Genomic DNA, 19,131 nt, shown 5'->3' on the forward strand with positions numbered 1-19,131 from the left:
GTTATTAAATCTATAGTGAACATTTCTGGTTTTTACAATATGTGAAAGGTATGACACACCTGATTCAGCATTTTTATAACACGACTCACAGTAAACAGAGTAAAGTGGAGCTCAAATACCTATAGCAGGAGCGTTGATGCAAAGTTCTCTGGCCAGAACGAGAAACGTTCTTCCCAACACGTAGACGTTCACCTGTGGATGAGACAACCCAGGATGAGTAAACGATGTTATTCAGCAGACGTAAAGTACCTCGCACTGCCAGGAAAAGTGTATCTATTGAGTCCAGGAGCCATTAAATCCATTCAAAGCCACTTAAAGAATTATAGTAGAGTGCGATTAAGCACACTATCAGGATATGAAATAAGGCCGTTGCATCACCGGCGGGACAAGTGTTCTGGTTACATAGTTGACCTGAAGGTTGCAGAACATCACGCTTCAATATGTCTGTGATTTGGAACTGTAGACTCATCTCTAATGAAAACACCTGCAGCTGCACTCGCTGTGCCCGCATGTTTTGGTTTCTCTGCTCGGTCCGGACAGTCCTGACTTTTCCTCACTCTGAACAGCCCAGAAAATAGTGGCGCTTTAGCTTGTTGTGATGAACTCATCGAATTTTAAAAGCAACTTAAATATCTTCGTCACTGATGATTAAGAAAGCCCCTTAGAGACTTCTAGATTTACAAATAAAGCACAACAACTGAATAATCTGACTGGTTCATGTTAAAGTGAAGGCAACTGCTGGTAGCAGACTTGTTTTAGCTTCTCAAATGTGACGATTTGCTGTTCATCTTTGTTTTAAATGACAGTAAATTGACCATCTTTGGCATCTGAACTGATTGGCAGCCAAAATAAATCATGTGAAGATAAAAATTTTACCTTTTTTTGCATCAAAACTGACACGAATCCATAAATAATTTGTATAAACCCTAATCTAGTGAATTTTGTAATTTTATTCTGGCCAACTTTTATTTTTTAAGGCTGCATCACTTGTGTCACTTTGAAAAGTTGTTTTTGCATGTTTCTCTGCAGCACTGTGTGAAAGCAGACCTGCGTAGATGAGCACAAGCATACGATGCAGAACTTAGAGTGTGCGTATAAGTACTTTAACATGATTGCAGCAGTGGAGGACAACACAACACAAAGTCCGACCAGTCATTTCCCGTCCCCAAACAATTCTCACGAGACAACAGTTGCCTCACAATGCTGTGTATTGTAAGGTAGAAACCCGATAACACAGCAAAAACACCAACAAACAACCTCTGTGAGCAAGCAGTTGGTGACAGTGGGAAGGAAAAACTCCCTTTCAATAGGAAGAAACATCCTGCAGAACCAGGCTCAGGCTGGAGTGTCTGCTGCAACCAGTTGTGGGTGAGGGGAGGAAAACTCCAGGGATTTGTGTCTCCTCCTGGGATCTTTACACATTAACCCTAACAAGTGAAAGTCATAAAATATGAAGTATATCTTACTTGTTAAAACCATACAACTAGTTTTGTGTCAATTGCGTTCTACGTTATTGAATAAGTAAACTTGCCGGTCACTGGACTGCAAAAATCAGTGCTTGATGCTTGATAAACTGGGGCTGATGCATTTTCCTATTCAAACTTTCTGGAAGAGGATCTGATAAGAAATCCCTTGTGCGGTTAAAACTAGGCTGAGCAGCAAACTAGAAACCAGGTTTGTCAAAGGAAGAGAGGTAACAGGAGGTGAATGGTGCTGTGTGTCATCAGGGTTATCTCACAGGAACCTCCCATCACAGATGTTTCATTGTGTTTGACCCCACAACATCTCCAGAAGGCTCAGCAGTTAAAAAAAAGGGGGTTGGGGGTGCCCCCACCCACCCCCTACTTTATCTGAAAGGATCTGATGATGGATACTGTTGCATAACAAAGCCACGAGGCTGCACATCTATCATCTCTTAACGAATTAACAGCACTGCAGCCTGGAATTAAATTCTGCTCTGGCTGAAATTTGAAGGAGGCGGCAGTGAAAGCTGCAGGATCAGGTCGTGAACTCGGGTCACTTCTCTGTCATTCCTTCAGACCAACTCTCCCGAGAACACGGGGAGGGGGGAGTAAAACGAGGAGGTTTTAGGAACAGACAGACGGACTCTTGCTCAAGGCCTCCCCTGGTGTCGAGCAGGGGCAGATGCTGCTTTGCTATTCTGGGAAGTTGATTCTAGCGAGGAATTTCTACATGAAAGCAGAAATAGAGGAGCAGGAGGAAGTGGAACAAGTGCAGTCACCACTGTGTGACTGATAAAACGCCATCTTCGCCATCATTAATACTACGATATACAGAGTCACACCGACTCCTCAGAGTAATCTGCACAAGAATATGAAACAGTAAGGAGCCAACCTCATTTCAATGATGACATAAACAGCACAAAAACACAGTGTGCTTGATCTGCCCAGCACCAAACACCAATCAGAGTTAGAGAAGAGCTGGTGAAGCTTTAGCACCTTAAGAACAGGCGTTTTTCTCCGGAGCTGGAAAACATTAAAACCGGAGCTAACAGAGTGTCAATATAAGGATGTATCTTCATCAAATATTGTTTTTCTACTGGATACAGAAAAACTACAAATAACCAGCTGTTTGCAAGCTCAATACATCATTGCTATTTCTTGTTGTGATTGACAAAAGCTCACAAGTTTATATTTTATATCTGGGTCCTGTTTTTGTGCATGTAATAACACCGTGCCGAACAGGTCATTTTTAGAAGCAAAAATGGAAACTCGTGACCCAAACTGCCCGCTGTACACATCTATCACAGTTTTCAGACCCCCGTCCCCTGATTGGAGCTGTGCACCGTGTTCCTGTGCAGAGAGATTTATTACCGGAGGCACTCTCAATTTCAGCTGGACTCATAAAGTAGTTTGTTTTTGCCTAATTATACTTGCTTGCTGGATTTGCCACTTTATTAAAACTTTTAATTAATCAGAAGTCTCGAGGTGGCTGAAAAGCACACAATTATTTTTACAATGTGTACACGCTGCACTGTAAGACAGGAACCGAGAGTCACACTGTTTCTATAATCTGTTGAAGAATGAAAAAGAACGAAGAGATTGCAAACATTTCACGCAATTTTGGAAACTTTGTTCTGTATGATGCACAAGATGCAGATATATCCTAAAAATAAGTGTTAGAACTGTCAATCGTCTATTACGCAGAACATCGTGATGTAAACAGTCATCACAGACAAGTGACATTCACTCATGTGGTCTGAACGTTACATTCGAGTCACGCCTGAGACTTTAAAGTTCAGCAGTGGCTGAACCTGAGAACCTGAGGAGTAAACAATCTCCTCTCCATCGAAGCGTTAAATCAAACTTTCCACGGTCAAAGTTCAACCCCCAGCACCCCACAATCAAAACTACTGCGTGGTTACCTGATACGTCACAGTTCAACAGGTGGACACAGTGATTGGGGCTTTAGAGGGGAACAGCTTTCAATTAAAGAGCTCCTGATGTGGTTCGTATGACTGAAGGCAGCTCCTCTGACAAGCCTGAGGATAAACAGCTCTTTGATAAAGTTGAAAGCTACAAAGGCAAACAGCTGCTGTCAGCAGGTCTGCATGTCTTTATACCACAAACAATGGAACTGGGCAAATGGCAAGTTTGCTTAATGATCCCAAACCGATTGTTAACCAGGATCCCAGACTGAAATCTTAGCACAAAGTTTAGCAGCTGAAACCAATCAAACATAACATTTTGAGCACTCACAGGTAAAGTGAATAACACGGATTATCTCTTCATTATGCCACCTGTTAGTCAGTGGGATATATTAGGGGGGGAGTTAGTCCTCAGAAGCAGGAAAAATAGGGAAGCGTAAGGATTTAAGCGAGTTTGACGAGGACCAAATTGTGATGGCCAGGCGGCTGGGTCAGAGCATCTCAAAAACTGCAGCTGGGGGTTCCCAGTCTGCAGAGGTCAGTATCTATCAATAAGCGATCCAAGGAAGGAACAGTGGTGACCCTGGACATGTGAGGCTCGCACCTTCAGGGGTCCAGTGGAGTCCATGTCTTGATGGTTCAGGACTGTTTTGGCAGCAAAATGTGGGCCAACATAATATTACGCAAGTGTACAGAATGTTCTGCCTGATTGGTCTATAAGACAATAAATATATGACAACCCACAGCATCCTAAAAAGCACTCAAAGGATCATCTTTGTCTGCGTCCCTGTAGCCCTGAGGGCCAAAAGCCAGACTAGCAACTCAAATGCATTTGTTCATGAAGAACAACACTCACTGGGATCAGGAATGATTCAATTTCATGTTACCACCAACTGGCAAACATCTGGTGTGGTGACACTCCCCCAAAGACTGACGAAGCATCCAAATAGTGCGGAGGTCACCACCCAAAGCACCTGTTGCACAAAACTCTGCATGTGTGCAAAGATATAGCTCTCACATGAAAGAAACATCTGAACCACTCAATTAATGACCAACATGCTAAACTGCCATAACGTCAGCTGGATGCAAAGGCAGCTGGTATCGATCCGACCCTCAGCAATGGAGTCTCTCCGTTTAAGCAGCTTTGAGAAAACAGCCTAAGACAGACAAAGCTGACCATTCACCCAAACAATGCTAGGAAGACCAAGTGGTCTGGGTGTGGATCCATAAAAAGTGATTGGTAGAGTAGAACACACCCCACCGCCCCAGCAGCAGCAGCTACAGCCACATTTCTCAGCATTAATAACCCCACAACCCCACCCACCTAAAATCCAATACAAATCCATTCCCAACCCCCAAATGCCAGGGTGGTGCTGGTGGTGGGGGAGGGGTGGACGGCTCCTCCAGGACAGCTGGGTGTATAAAAATAAAAGCCCCCGACCAGCTGTGACTGTGAGAAATGTCCCATCCTCACCAACACCACACCCCTGACTCACTGTGAATTAAATACGCAGACAAATGGAGGGCTTACTAAATTTATACACATGCAGACGAGAAAGATTTACTCACACGAGGGAAAGCGTGAGTGCAGGAGCAGCTAGGGAGACCTGCACTATGGGAGGAGTGGTAGAAGGTAGTGTGTTTAATTGGTTTGCTTGAACAGGGTTGGGCCTTAAGACGCATCAAAGTGAGAAAGACATTTTTATCCAAGTTATTTCATTCTAACAGTTTTTAATAGGGATTTACAGCAGATTTCATGAAAGAATACAAGAAATATGGTCTAATATAAACAGTCTAATCAACTCAGAGTTTAAATCGAACTGATGTGGACATTTTTACCCTATTTTGTTCTAAAGACCAAAGAATTCACTGATAATATGAAAAAAAACCAAAACAAATCAATCAATCATCCAATATAGACGTAGTAAAACTTACCTGCAGAATATCACTGAGGTCCAAGAGCATGTCTGAGAAAAACCAGGTCAAGGACACTAAATGTTCAGGTCATGATTTGTATTTTTCCAAACAGTCAAACAGAAGAAGAGCCAGGCTGTCATCGTTTTTAGGTGATCTTGAACAACAGTTCTCCAGGTTCTCTGAAGGTCTTTACTTTTGACGTCGGCTGTTTTTCCCACTCATTTTCACTCAAGTCCTTGTACATTACATTTCAAAATGTTTGTTAAGCAACTTAAAAGATTGACCTCTGAGTCATTCAAGCATAAAACAAACAAACAAACAAACAAACAAACAAACAAAAAGTTATGTACTCAGTGGATGAGCCAGAGTTTTATCTACATATAACAGCATATTTAGCAAAGAGCTGAGGTTAAATGACACTTTGTTACTGTTTCTTTGGTAAACACCAACATGTTAGTATTTTCTGCAGTCCTAAAAATCTCTTTAGGGCAGATAAACAGTATTTGAAATCATGTCATATCCTGACAGATGCATTTGGCCTTTCAGTTGATTCATCTACCGTTTGCTGAAGCCTCATCAGAAAGGGTCTCAGTAAAAGGATGGCTGTCAAAGTAATTCGTAAAGAAAGAAATGAAGCAATCAAAATTACACAAGAACTGGAATGAAAATCTGTGGCAAAAATGTCCAATTTGTGATGAACAAAAATGAGATGTTTTGCTTCAAATTAACTTCAATATACATGAAGGAAAGAGACAGGACAGCCATCAGCAGGCTACAGCCATCTGTAAAACACGGTAGAAGCTCTGTCATGGTTTGGGTCTATATTTCAGTCTGGTGCTGGAGCTCATGACAAAACTTCTGTAATTATTAATGCAGAAGAGATCCATCAGATACCATCTAATAGCATCTGAATGACAACTTTGTTTTTCAGGATGACAATGATCCCAAACCAGTGCTAATGCACTGAAAGCCAACCTGGATAGAACAAAATAACACAGCAAAACTCACCAGAGCCCAGAGCCCAACATCACTGTGGCAGTGTGGAATCATTTTAACAGAACAAATAAAAAGGTAGCCAGCACCCTCTAGGAAGCCCGAAGAACCATTTTCATGATTTTCAAGCTTGTCTGAATTACAGAAACTCTATTTTTGTCTTATAAATGTGTATTTTTGAGCTTTTTAACTACACCTAGTCCCCATCCTCCTGAAATGTAAAGAAATGATGGGTGGTTCAAGAGTTTTGCACAGTACTATGAATATAAAGACAGTTTTATAGATCCCCCCCCTACCCACCCACGAAACTAAGCGCAGGTAGATTTCCTGATTGTATGACTTTGCACATGCTCAGAGGGCACCAGCATAACCTTAACGACCAAATTAAAATTCAGTGAACACAAATCAAATGACACCTGTCACTTTTAACCAGGCGACTCTTCAACAACAATAATAAGGGATTGCATTTATATAGCGCTTTTCGAGACCCTTAAAGCACTTTTACAATTTCACTATTCATTCATTCACACACTGGTGGAGGCAGCTACAGTTGTAGCCACAGCTGCCCTGGGGCAGACTGACAGAGGCGAGGCTGCCATATCGCGCCATCGGCCCCTCTGGCCATCACCAGTAGGCGGTAGGTGAAGTGTCAACGACCGAGACTGTCCAAGCCGGGGCTCGACCTGCCAACCTTCTGATTACAAGACGAACTGCCAACTCTTGAGCCACGATCGCCCAATAGGCCTGACAAAAAGACACAACATGCCTGACCAGGGTCTGGATAGCTTGTCCTCCCAGTGCCCGACCAGCTTGAACACACTGGTCTCTATGGCGACAGGTGCACCTGTCTCCAGGCTGCCTATGTGGATTAGCGGGGCTCCTCTGAAAAAGACCGCACAATGGAATTAGCAGCAGTGCAGATGAAATGCAAAAAGATAATCCCGGCACATCCCGTCTGGAAAGTGCAGATGATTCCATTAATCAGGAAAATAAAGAGCAGCAGGTCCTTCAACACATCTGGACCGTGGGGTGAGGGGGCTACTTAGATCTTATACAACAGCAGGAGATATTTAATCCTCTGATCTCCCCCCTCCTCCCCCGTTACACATCTTAGTGGCTCTTATAATATTTCACATCAGTCACAAGTCCGTACTTATATTAAACAGCATTTGATTGCAGCAGCCATTCCTGTTAATGCTGGTCAATAATTCTTCTTAATGCATTTTGCCTCTAAATTTGCAGCCCTCAGACCTGATGTTTAACTATGAAATTGAGAAGTTGAGATACCTTGGGTTGGGGTGGGGGACATAAACCCTGGCCGATCAATTCAGTGTTATTTTTAAACTCAACAACGACACCAAAGCTTAAAGACAGGTCCATAAAGAAAAGATTTTCCCACTTTGCCCTGACCTCAATCAATCAGCACCTTTGGGATGAACTGGAGCACAAGCTGTGAGTCAGACCTCATCAGCCAACATCACTGTTGGACCCCATTATTGCCCCTGTGGCTGAATGGGAGCAAATCTCAGCTACAAAAACCTGCTGAAAGCCTGAAACACCAAGAGAGTGGAGGAGCAACAGATTAATGCGCGTGGTTTGGACATGAGATGCCCTGCAAAACCAAAAGAACTGAGTAGACTGCTGTGCAAAATAAAACAGGTAAAGGCTGTTGTTGTTGTTTCACACCAGACGCTTTATGGAAATGACCGCCCGTTTGTGTGTCTCTAACTGTAATTATCTGGCAAAAAAATGATCACACCAGGTACCATTTCCAAAAATAACAGTCCGAGCAGTTTTGAGGACAGACCGCCTTAAAAGAGGTAAAAAGACCCAAAATTTCTGGAGCGAGATCAGAGAGGCGGTGTGATGCAGCCAGGAGGCGGCTGTGGCTGCAGAGTAATTGCCCTACTTTCTGAGTGTGGCCACTCTCAGAAGGACACACTCAGAGGTCCATCAACATGTAAGAAGAGACTGTATTCAGCTGCAGTGAAAGAAGTTAATGATGGTAAAAGGCTTAAATAAATTCTGTATAATTTTATCATTTAAAACCTTGTTTTTGTTTTATTTCAGTAAAAACCTGGTCCTTAGTGCAAGACTCCAGTTCATCCACCATCAGAAGCAAGCCATTTTAATGCCAACCGTATGTAAGGCCATCCTCCCTTAAAGTAGCTTTCTTCTACTCGCAGATCGCTCTGTTAGGCACGTCCCTTCTCAGTGACATCATACAGAACCAAGAGACAAGGCTAAAGATCCAAGGTCAAGATGGATTGGACACATGCAGAGGAGGGACAGTGGATATAACTGGACAAAAGATGTCAAAGATGGATCTTACAGGCAGGAGGAAAAGTAGAAGACAGAGAAGGGTCATGGATATACTGAGAGCACAACAGGATGCTAAGCATAGGATGAGATGGAGGCAGATGATTCACCACAGTGAAGAAGAAGCATAACATAAACAAGAAGTTTATGGGAAACTACAGAATTATGAGACAGCAGGAAAACTGAAAATAGAAAGAATGTATTGAAGGAAGATCAGAAAGACAAATAGAAAATTCACAACACATGAACGATCGGTGAGCGTCTGAAAATGGATGAATGATCCCAACAGTGTGGCCGCTCCTCGTAAATTAAACCCCAGGTTTGACGGATGTTTCCCTTTTTTACCCCACTCTCCTTCTCCTTCCGTCTTTGTCCTCATCCTCCCCTGCGACAACATTACAGAATCACCCAGCTGTGGAAAAGGAAGCGAGCGGAGCTATTTTTACCCCAGTGACACTCTTCAAAACATGCACAAACAGACAGGCCTGCGCCAACACGCGCGCACACACACAAACACAAAAGCCCAGCAAACAATGCAGCAGGAATGCATTACACCCTGCTCGCCTCTTTTCATTAGGCAAACCTATCGCGGCCGTTCTGTGCAGCAGTTACATAACGCAATCACCCTCGGAGGTGAAGTGAGTCAGGAGTGAACCCACACTGAGAGCAGAAAATAAATAAATAAAGAGCTTCTGTGCTTATGAAAAAAGGATGAACCAAAAAGTCCCATTATCCCGATGATGACACATCACTCTCGACTTCAATAAGCTGCCGTTAGCGCTGTATGAAACATTTAGAAAGGCGGTGACAGGCGGCCCGGCCTCCGCAGGCTCACATCAAAAGCAACCTGCTGGCTTTATTGTGCCACCCTCCATCGGTATAAAAGGCGGGTTTGCAAATTTAACTTGCAACTTTGTCTCAGCTAATACTGAACATCTGCTCAACCGCTGCAGGAGGAGCGCAATAGAAAGGAAAGGGTTCCCTGGTGCATGCAGGAAAAGCAGCTCGGTTATGGAGGAAACTTCTTTGATCAGGCTTCCCCTCAGAGAGCATTCTTCATTACATTCATTTAAACCAACACACACAGGCAGATGGCTAACTTGCCAGCTTGACACACTTCAAATTTATCATTCTAGTTCAACTCAGCCTGATGTAGTTCCCATTAATCTCTCAATTTTGGCTCTCGGAGTCATGCTAATTTGCATTCCTTGACCCTACACATCAGACAGACACACTTACAGTCTAGAAAGTCAGCTAGCAAACAAAACTACAAAGCTGATGTTTAAGGCAGATGGTGTATTGAGTGGTGAGACCGAGAACTATTTTCTGTTGCGAAAGAGGGACACATATCTGTTTGCCATGAGACAATCGCTTAAAAGATGCCAGATATATGGCACCGCGGACACGTAACACAAGCAGTAAGAGGCATGCAGAACAATATGTTTTGTGTGTTTCTTCTAAGAAGGGACAGAGCTGTGAAGGCAAGCTTCATCCATAAAACAGGATGAAGCACAGCATCGCCATGGTAGGCCATTCAGAGGGTGACTTTCATATAAACACGGGCAAAGACCTTCAATTTGCTGATACTTAATCATTATTTTGCTCTTATATCCAGATGTATTTTCTTTGCAAATGCTCCATAAAAACATTTAGACAAGTGAAATAATGCAGTCGAGCAGGATATGTAAAAGGAACCTATGCTGGACATTTTATCTTATTATTCTGAGCAGAAAGGATACGCGGCGTTCCCTCGGTTCGGCAGACCATGTAGATGCAGGCGGCGATGACGTGGGAGGCTTTGCGGCCACGGGTCAGGTGTTTGATGAGTGCCATCTTGTAGAAGTTCAAAGCTGTGTCCATATGGTGCTGGTTCATCTGTAGCTGGTTCCCCACGATGTTGATGTGCTGTTTCGCTGGGGACACAAACAGACAGACATCAGCTCACAGAAACAAAGAAAAGTACAAGAGTTCTGCAACCTGCAGACTTTTAGGATCGATACAGAAAAGAAGAAAAACAAGTTTCAGGGGAGAGCTCAGCGTGTGACTGCAAGGTTTGTCTCCTGCCTGCATGAGTGCGCCCAGAAGCTGTCATGGAAAATAATTCTTGCATATTGGAAGCTTTGACCTGATGATGACGACATGTGATTCAATAAATTTACAGGGAGAATTTCATGGAAGTCCAAGTGATTTTTTCCAAAGAAATCTGACATATATCATCTATGACTATCCAAGAAGATTTAGTTGAAATGTAAGTGAGAGATGGACACGTGGAGAGTTAGTTTCTTTTCTGTGGATGTGTTTAAGAAGCAAACCATCACATCCAAAGAAAAACATGCCCTCCATACTCGCCTCATTTTAGGTTTATTATGACAGCAAAAATCGCTTCGGCGTCTTCTGGAAAAAAAATTCAGAAAGCTGTTACAATTAAGGGCATCATCCAAAAACAGTAACACACTCCAGCATCCATTCAACCAAAAACAATAAAGTATACCAATCAGACCCAGTTTAAAGTTTAAAGCCGGATATAACTCCCAGATCTAAAAAGTAAAGACAACAATGGTGCCCAAACCTTCCATTCTTTTATAGGAGACTATGGGCAAAAAGTCCATCGGCTCCATTCCTGATGATTTTAAAGGCTCACTCACTCATTTAATCATATTTAACAGAACATTATGTTCATTTTTTTACATTTTGGTCATTCTAAAGTGGCGTACACACAGAAAGCTATTCATCTGTCATGCATCATTCTGTGGCTGATGCTCATACCAAGCTCCTATTGCCTCAGTACCTCTCTAATGAATATACCATGCTGGAATATGTCAATCAGTGATACACTGAGCCCATAAACCCTTCAGTCACTTGCCTCAACAACTAGAAAAGTTTAATTCAGAATTTACCCACTGTGCATCACCAGGAGTTATTTTGCCCACAGTTGCTTAAGCTCAGCAACTGTCATCAACTTTCTCTAGCAACTCAACATGGGCCTGAATTCCATGGTCATTTGGGCTTTTCGTGATTTCTCTGGACTTTTATTTTACCAGGATGGAATAATTGCACGGCATACATCTTTGATGCCTTTAAATATATACTGTACATACATTCACTTAAATATTTTAAGCGGTGTTCAAGGTTCTACGGTTTCTTATCTTAATGAGGCTCAGTGTTAACTTTGTGTTAACTTTTGATCATAATTGTGATTGTAATTGACAACAACTGGTAGTTTATCTTCACCAGAATGAATCAGATTTGTTTGACAGCATTCACTGGACCAATGCAGGGAACAATGAGAAAGTCCAAGGAACTCAATCAAGATCTAAGAAAGCGAACTGTAGATTTACACAAAGATCTCTCGAGCCATTTCTAAACAACTTCAGATTCCTAGATCAGTTTAAACAACTGTATATAAGTGCAAGTTACTCAGATGTGTCACCACTTTGCCAACGTCTGGATGAACCCAAACTGCCAGCCTCAGATTAGAGGAAGTTGTTTATAATGTTCAGGGAGAAACCCAGAAATTCCATGGACTGAAAGTGCCGGCCAAGAAAGAAGCTCCAAAATCAACTCTTTCAAACTCGACCTAAATTTGCAGCTGTCCATATGGACGACCTTTGCGACAAGCATTTTAAGGACATCCAGGATATAAAAAAAAATTTTTTTGAAAAACATGGCAAGAGAAAAAATGCTCAGCTCAAGGCTCCATAACAGGACTTTGCAAATCAATGGGTGACGTCACAGACGCTAGATCCATCCACTATACCGTATATGATAAATCCAAGCAGAACCCTATATGGCAATAATAATCCTTTAGGGAACAGCCTCCCCCAGTAGTACAAGGTGTTGTTTGTTCCGTCTTCCTCACATCAGCCCCAAGCGCTCGGGGCAGATGGCTGACCTGAGCCTGGCTCTGATGAAGGTTTCTTCCTGTTTTAATCCTACTGTCGCCAAGTTCTTGCTCAAAGGGGATCATCTGATTCTCTCTATTATTGTAGCGTTTTTTAAGTTTAAAGCATCTTGAGATGACTGTTATGATTTGGTGCTATATAAATAAAATTGAATTGAATTGAATTACCTCCTATAGGAAAACTAAACAACCCATCAGACAGTAAAACAACAGTCCATGTTCAGAGCAATAAAAAAAGCATTCTGTTAGCAGTTTGCTACATCAGTATGGTGGTAATTACACAAGCATCACTTTATGCCCAGCATCATCTACAAGCATGTCGGGGCACACACACCTGTAGAGAGGCAGACGGATTTCATTATACACACGTGTGCAAATGTAAATGGGCACACAAAGACCTGCATAACCACATCTTTACACGCAAATAACAGAAAAAACACGTTTTCCACAGCTCACTGCACGGACCAGTACAGGTGTAGCCACAGGTGGAGGCTCCAGAGAGACTTTATAATTACAGTGCTGCAATGCATTTCTGTGAGTTCGTGACCTTAGATAAACTCCACATGTCAAACATTCTCATGCACGCAACCAGATGTGTGTAACCTACTAAACTGAGTTGGGTGTCTGGGAATGTGAGAGCCTCGGCTCATCGTGTCTCATCGTACTGCTCCAGCCTATGTCAACACGAGCTCGTCAGACATACGCATACCCCATCGCCGTCAGCCTAAACCACGTCTGGATGAGTGTTTGTGGTCTTGATCTCTTGCGTCACCAGCTCTAATAAAACTGTACGTGCTAGTTTGGCAGCAGAGAATTTTATGCACAAAATTGATTGTTGTGGCCTTAGTAAATCCGGTAGAATGAATAATCCTGGGTTATACGTCTTCTCCTATTATTTGACTAATCCTCCTACAATTCATATGCAATAAATGCAGTATGTTTGTCTCTATGTGAGCTCCTGGATTAAGACGCTCACATGTAACTGCAACAGCTCTGCTTAGAGGCCTGACAGAGACGTTTGTTTCATTTCATTACAGTGTTATAGAACTGTGGCGGGAAAAAGGGTCAAATTTTGATCACCAAGTTTCTTATTTTACATAATTAAATGATGTTTAAATGTTTACTTTACGACATGGAGAGAACTGTAACGTTACTGTCAGGACAAAGTTTTCTACAAGATAAATGCGACAGCCGGGGTGGGAGGAAGTCTTTTACTACATCGCCAAAGCACCATCCTATTGTTAAGATGCCAATTGTTGTCCACAGAATAGATAATCGGGTGTAGGTAGCTGCTCTCTAAAGCTGTGTTTGCACAGATGTGGAGAGCCCTGTTTATTCACAGATAGAGGGCAAGTATGAGGAGAAAGGTTAGACCAACCGCTGAGCGCTGAGTCACAGTTAACTGTGTTCACATACAGGAACGGATGATTAACGCCACAGTAAGTAATTAGTGGACATAAGTGGACAGACAGCCAAAACAGGTAAAACAGCTTCTCCGACTATGATGGTTCATTTTACATCTAATTAAAGGTAACAGTAGAGTTATAGGATAGTTAGCCTAAGTTATTTAACAGTGAAAAAAGTACTCAAAAATATACAGTGATTAGTGCAATTACACATCAATTTGTTGGAAGACAAATTCACACATTCTCATGAACTTCGAAATAATCGAGTGAGCACCAGTTTGTGAAAGTCACCATGTTGCCCCGACATACATAAAACATGTTACATATGTGGTTAGAAACAAATCACAGTCACAAATCGCTCTTTCAAACTGTGACCATTTAACATTTGCCGTTTTCTCTCCTCTCTCAGTTGCACCTCTTCCTCCTGACCTAAAGCCTCACCTCCTGAACTTGTCAGGGCTCTAACACAAGTTCAAGTGGCAGGTTGCCCTGCAGTGGAATGAACCTGCCCCCCGACCATACACACACACACACACACACACACACACACACACACACACACACACACACACACACACACACACACACACACACACACAGGGATACAAGTCAGAGAACGGTTGCATTACAGAAAAAAAAAAAAAAACACTGAAATGTACACTACAATGGGAAAGTGCAAGAGGAAAAAAAGAGACCTCTGCTCATGCTGGGCTATAGAGGACAGCATGAGAACAGGAAACAAAAACTCTGCACAGAAAGCAGATAAATGTCCACAGTACAACATTATGTTTACACCTGAAAACATGCATAAACATGTTTATTTATTCCTGATATTGTCGCAATCACTTATCATCAGCAGATCAGACATGCAATCCTCCAGTCTCTGGACACCTGAAAAGCAACAACAGCAGCTTGTTATTAGCTAACATTAGGCCCGAGTGTCCTCAAAATCCCACAATCCCTGTGATAAACAGTTTGGAACCAAAATATTTTTAAAATGGGGGCTGCCCCCCAATACAAGGTTTTAAAAAAAGGGAAGAATAAGGCACTGAAGTTGTTGCATCCTTTGCGAAAATGTTCACTGCCATCCTCTCCAACCAAGTTTGCGTCACAGATAAGTAGGACAGAGTCTCAGGATGCAGCTTTAATTAGAGCTCTTCCTCACAGGTTAAAGTTAGATTACTGGCCTTTACCTCACTCTTCAGCTCAAACCCCCAAACACTCCGTAATCGGAGGCTCTAAATAAAAAAAATAAACACCACCTTATAACATTCACACCGACACAAACTGGGACACCCTGAAGGAGAGTGGCATTTACACATACATCTGATGGAACCATCCAGGGAGCTATAAATGCACTCCAGTCTGTTTTTCTTTTTAAAGAGGTAAGATAAGGACAGCAAAGACGAACATGTACACCGCTCAACAAAGTGAAGGAGATATAGGCCAGTTAAATCTTTCAGTGTCTCACTGACAGCCGTATTAAACCAAACACGGTGTTTGCAGTAAAGGAAGAAGAAGGCAGAAAATGTGACTGGACGTGCGATGCTGAAGTACAGACAGTCTGAATGAATGAAGAGTTCATTAATGGCAGATTGACTTTTTTAGAACTGGCCTGCATCGTTGTTACAATGGTTCCAAAGAGGGTGCTGCACCAAAAACCTTCTTGTGATTGCTTTTTGTTGCTAGCAGATTAGCGCTGCCACATGTAGTTTGCATGGAAGGCACCACTCAGTAACTACAAGCTAACTAGTGGAAAAAAGTGACGAGGTGTGACTCAAACTGGAAATAAAGAATATTCACATAAAAGCCAACTTGGTGTGCTGAAGCCAAAACATGAAAACAAACCCAAACACACTTGCAACACAGTAAAAGAGTATTTACATAGAAAAACACACATTTGGAACACTATCACTATCAGCCTCCGCAGTGTGGGAACATCTTGACAGTGAACAAAACAAAAGGCAGCCAACATCCAAAGAAGAGCTCTGAATTCCTTCAAGAAGCCTGACAGCTGAAGACTACTCAGAAAAATATCAAGCTGCTGTAGAGAGCTCAGAATGTGCTGAAGAATAAAGGTGATCATCCCAACTAATGTCCACACTATGTCTTTGTCCCGTCTTCCTTCCCTAACAGTCACAGCAGATGGCCCCGCCCCTCCCAGAGCCTAGTTCTGCCGGAGGTTTCTTCCTGTTAAAAGGGTGTTCTTCCTTCCCACTGTCATCAAGTGCTGCTAACAGGGGGTCATCTGATTGTTGGGGTTTTCAGTTTCTCTATATTATGGCAGGGTCTTCACCTTATAATATAAAGGACTCTAAATAACTTAAAATCAAACATATATAGATAATTGACCAATATCATATTTCTTAAACCATTAATCATTAGTATTATCTTATAAACCCTATAACTATTGAGCTTTCCTATATAATGTATTTCCATGCTTTTCTAAATGTTTCAACAAATCACTGTACCCATTTCTCATTTTCTTGGTAAAACAAAAAGAAATGAAGGATGGCTCAAGACTTAGTACAGCATTGTATTGCTACATCATAACTTCATATTGAGCTCAAGCGTGTTTTCACACTAAAATTTTCGCCTGAAGCGGTCTTTAAATCTACATTCCAGTCATCACGCCTACACTGCGGCACACCGTGGACCAATACACGAGGGGCTGGTGATACATTATTGCCCAACACAAATACAGGAGGAGGTGGGGTCTCCGCTGCCAGACATGATTCAGTCGGTGGGGAGACAGCGAAGGCGCAGACGGCCACTGGGGAGCCTTTCCAGAAGAAAGTAGGAGGAAGAGAAAGAAAGAAGAAGAGTTGTTTCTCTCTCAGAGACGCCTGCACACTCAAACAGCCACAGACGCCCATAAATCTGCCCACACGTGTATACACCATCACCAGCTCACTGCTACTGGCAAACACAAGCCACCAACACAACACAGCATCCCACACACAAAACCAGTGCTCAGCTACTAGGAAATATTTAAGAAGATCAATGTTACTCTCAACCCTGCATAGTAGAACTGAAGCATGCACAAGCATGGTTAGCGTAGCATACAGACTAAAGACAAAAACTTGATCTACTGGCATTACTAATAACCAATACACGAGGACAACACCGTCCCTCACTTGTTTCTTTTTAAGTCATTTTCCATTATTTCAGCATATAAACCTGTGAAAAAAAGTTGGAAGCACAGTCGCTGTATAAAAAGATGGACAGCATGACAGCGCCGCAAAAAAGAAGCCAGAACGTCTCGACCATCCCCTGGTGGTCAGCTGCAGTACAGGTCATAAATCCTGTTGCCCTCCAAATGCTAATTTTTGCTGCTCCCTTATAGGCCAGCAACTGCATTTGTGTGCGTATGCATTTCCCTTTGGACAGCCTACCACTGCAAACATGCTCGTATGCATTCCTCCAATACCTCAAATGTATGTTATGGATGTGGAGGATGCTGTGCATCAGTCAAACCTGATTGGTTGACAAGGGAACTGAAATAGGTAAGCGTGCGAGAGGGGAGTTCTCCGGGACTAAGAGAACCCCCCACCCCTCCCCCAAAAAAGACTAAAAAATACACAATGAAAAACAGCTCTTCAGCTCTTTGTATACTTCTCTGGTCCACACACCAACAACCGCACAAGCAAGAAAGCCCACTGAGTAGTTGTACCACATATTCATTGACAACAGATGCTGTGTGTTCCCCTGAATAACCCAGAGGAGGTGGCTGAGGAGAGGGAGGTCTGGGCCATGGTGTTTTTATGTTTGTCTCATATCAATATAATGATTAATATTAGCATTAGAACTGAATTGTGAATAGGAAAATAAATCAATAGTTTTCATTAACAAGGTTAATTTAAAATACAACACCAGTATTTAAAGAGCCTCGAGTATCTTAAGAATAAACATCACATTCATTTACTACATGGTGTGAAATATGGAGGTCTGAGAGGCTGACTAAACACTGTTTAGCATCCTGTGGAATAATTTAACCCACTGTTGGAGATTTCAACAGGAGTTTGGTTTGACTCTCCCAAAATTGATCCTGGCATGTATGATTTGTTTTACTTTAAATACATAAATAATATAAATAGTTGCAGTAAAATTGAAAACTTCACTGGGAACTAAGGACATCAAATGTCATACATTAAAAATCATCCCCTTCATGACTCAAATTAAACTTGGACTCATTATTTTACTTAAAATAACTGATATTACGGCTATTATGGCTTGCTCTATCAACAAAGTTTATACGTGGAGGTGAGTGAAACTCTAGGATATCTTTTCATTCATTTTCAACATTCAACCATTCACACAGAAAGTCATGCAAGTACTTTTTCCTACATTTAACTGCTTTTAATCCAACAATCTCATACGCAAGCAACGTGGCATCTTTGGCTATCTGCCTGTTCATGAATGAATGTGCACGACTTCCATGCAAAGGGTTTATTATTATATAAACATCATTAGTTAAAGCCTTGATTATACTTCACTGTGGACACACACACACACACACACACACACACAGCTGGAAATCTGATGACCAAGTAGTCATTCCTGCTATACTTCCAAGTCCACTTGAAGTCTTCCACCATGTGTAGTTGGTGCACTGTGGACCACATGGTCTGCACGGTCACCAACATGAGGACAGGCACTATTTTGACATGCACTCTCGCACTCACTGTGATGATCAAATGAACGTGATTCATACCGAGCGGACCTCAGTGGACTCGCACAGTGAGGTCACTCAGTAATCAAGGCTTTATGTATGAAAACTAATCTTGACCTCAGCTGGGGACCGGGCAGCTCCTCCTGCTTCCTCTCCACCACATGATGATGTTCAGTGTAAAAACATGGACGAGGCTGCCCTCCGTAGCGTCAGGGTATTTAATGTAAACCCAAGTTGTTTGACAACAGAGCGAGGTGTTTTTATACTCTTATGTTGTTCCCAGTTATATCCACACTGTATCTCCTTGCTGATGAGCATGTATAAGCTGCAAGCTTATCCTTTCCTAAAAGTTCAAACCATCCTTCAGACTCCATGTGACAGCAGAATAAAGCCCCCCACACATACACAAACAGCATGGTAGAAATATCCTACATACAAGCCTCCATCCTCACCCAGTTACAAAACACACACGCAGCATTTAACAGCAGTATTCCTCAATCCACACCCTCCTATCGCTCCCTGCTAATCCCCTGCA

At 42.3% G+C, this 19,131-nt stretch overlaps 1 protein-coding gene across 1 annotated transcript in view; it reads right to left on the reverse strand.

Annotated features, from left to right (window-relative positions):
- The window catches only part of brf1a (BRF1 general transcription factor IIIB subunit a), a 135,227-nt gene that overhangs the window by 109,096 nt on the left and 7,000 nt on the right, over nucleotides 1-19,131 (reverse strand). Inside the window, exons 4-6 of the mRNA XM_080870635.1 lie at nucleotides 10,357-10,530; nucleotides 5,324-5,355; nucleotides 120-192 (exon numbers count right to left, since the gene is read on the reverse strand). Of these exons, the coding sequence (XP_080726761.1) occupies nucleotides 120-192; nucleotides 5,324-5,355; nucleotides 10,357-10,530 (279 nt within the window). The remainder of the gene's footprint in view (nucleotides 1-119; nucleotides 193-5,323; nucleotides 5,356-10,356; nucleotides 10,531-19,131) is intronic.

Source organism: Rhamphochromis sp. 'chilingali' (assembly GCF_963969265.1).
Source record: "Rhamphochromis sp. 'chilingali' genome assembly, chromosome: 21".
In the NCBI taxonomy this organism is placed as follows: Eukaryota; Metazoa; Chordata; class Actinopteri; order Cichliformes; family Cichlidae; genus Rhamphochromis; species Rhamphochromis sp. 'chilingali'.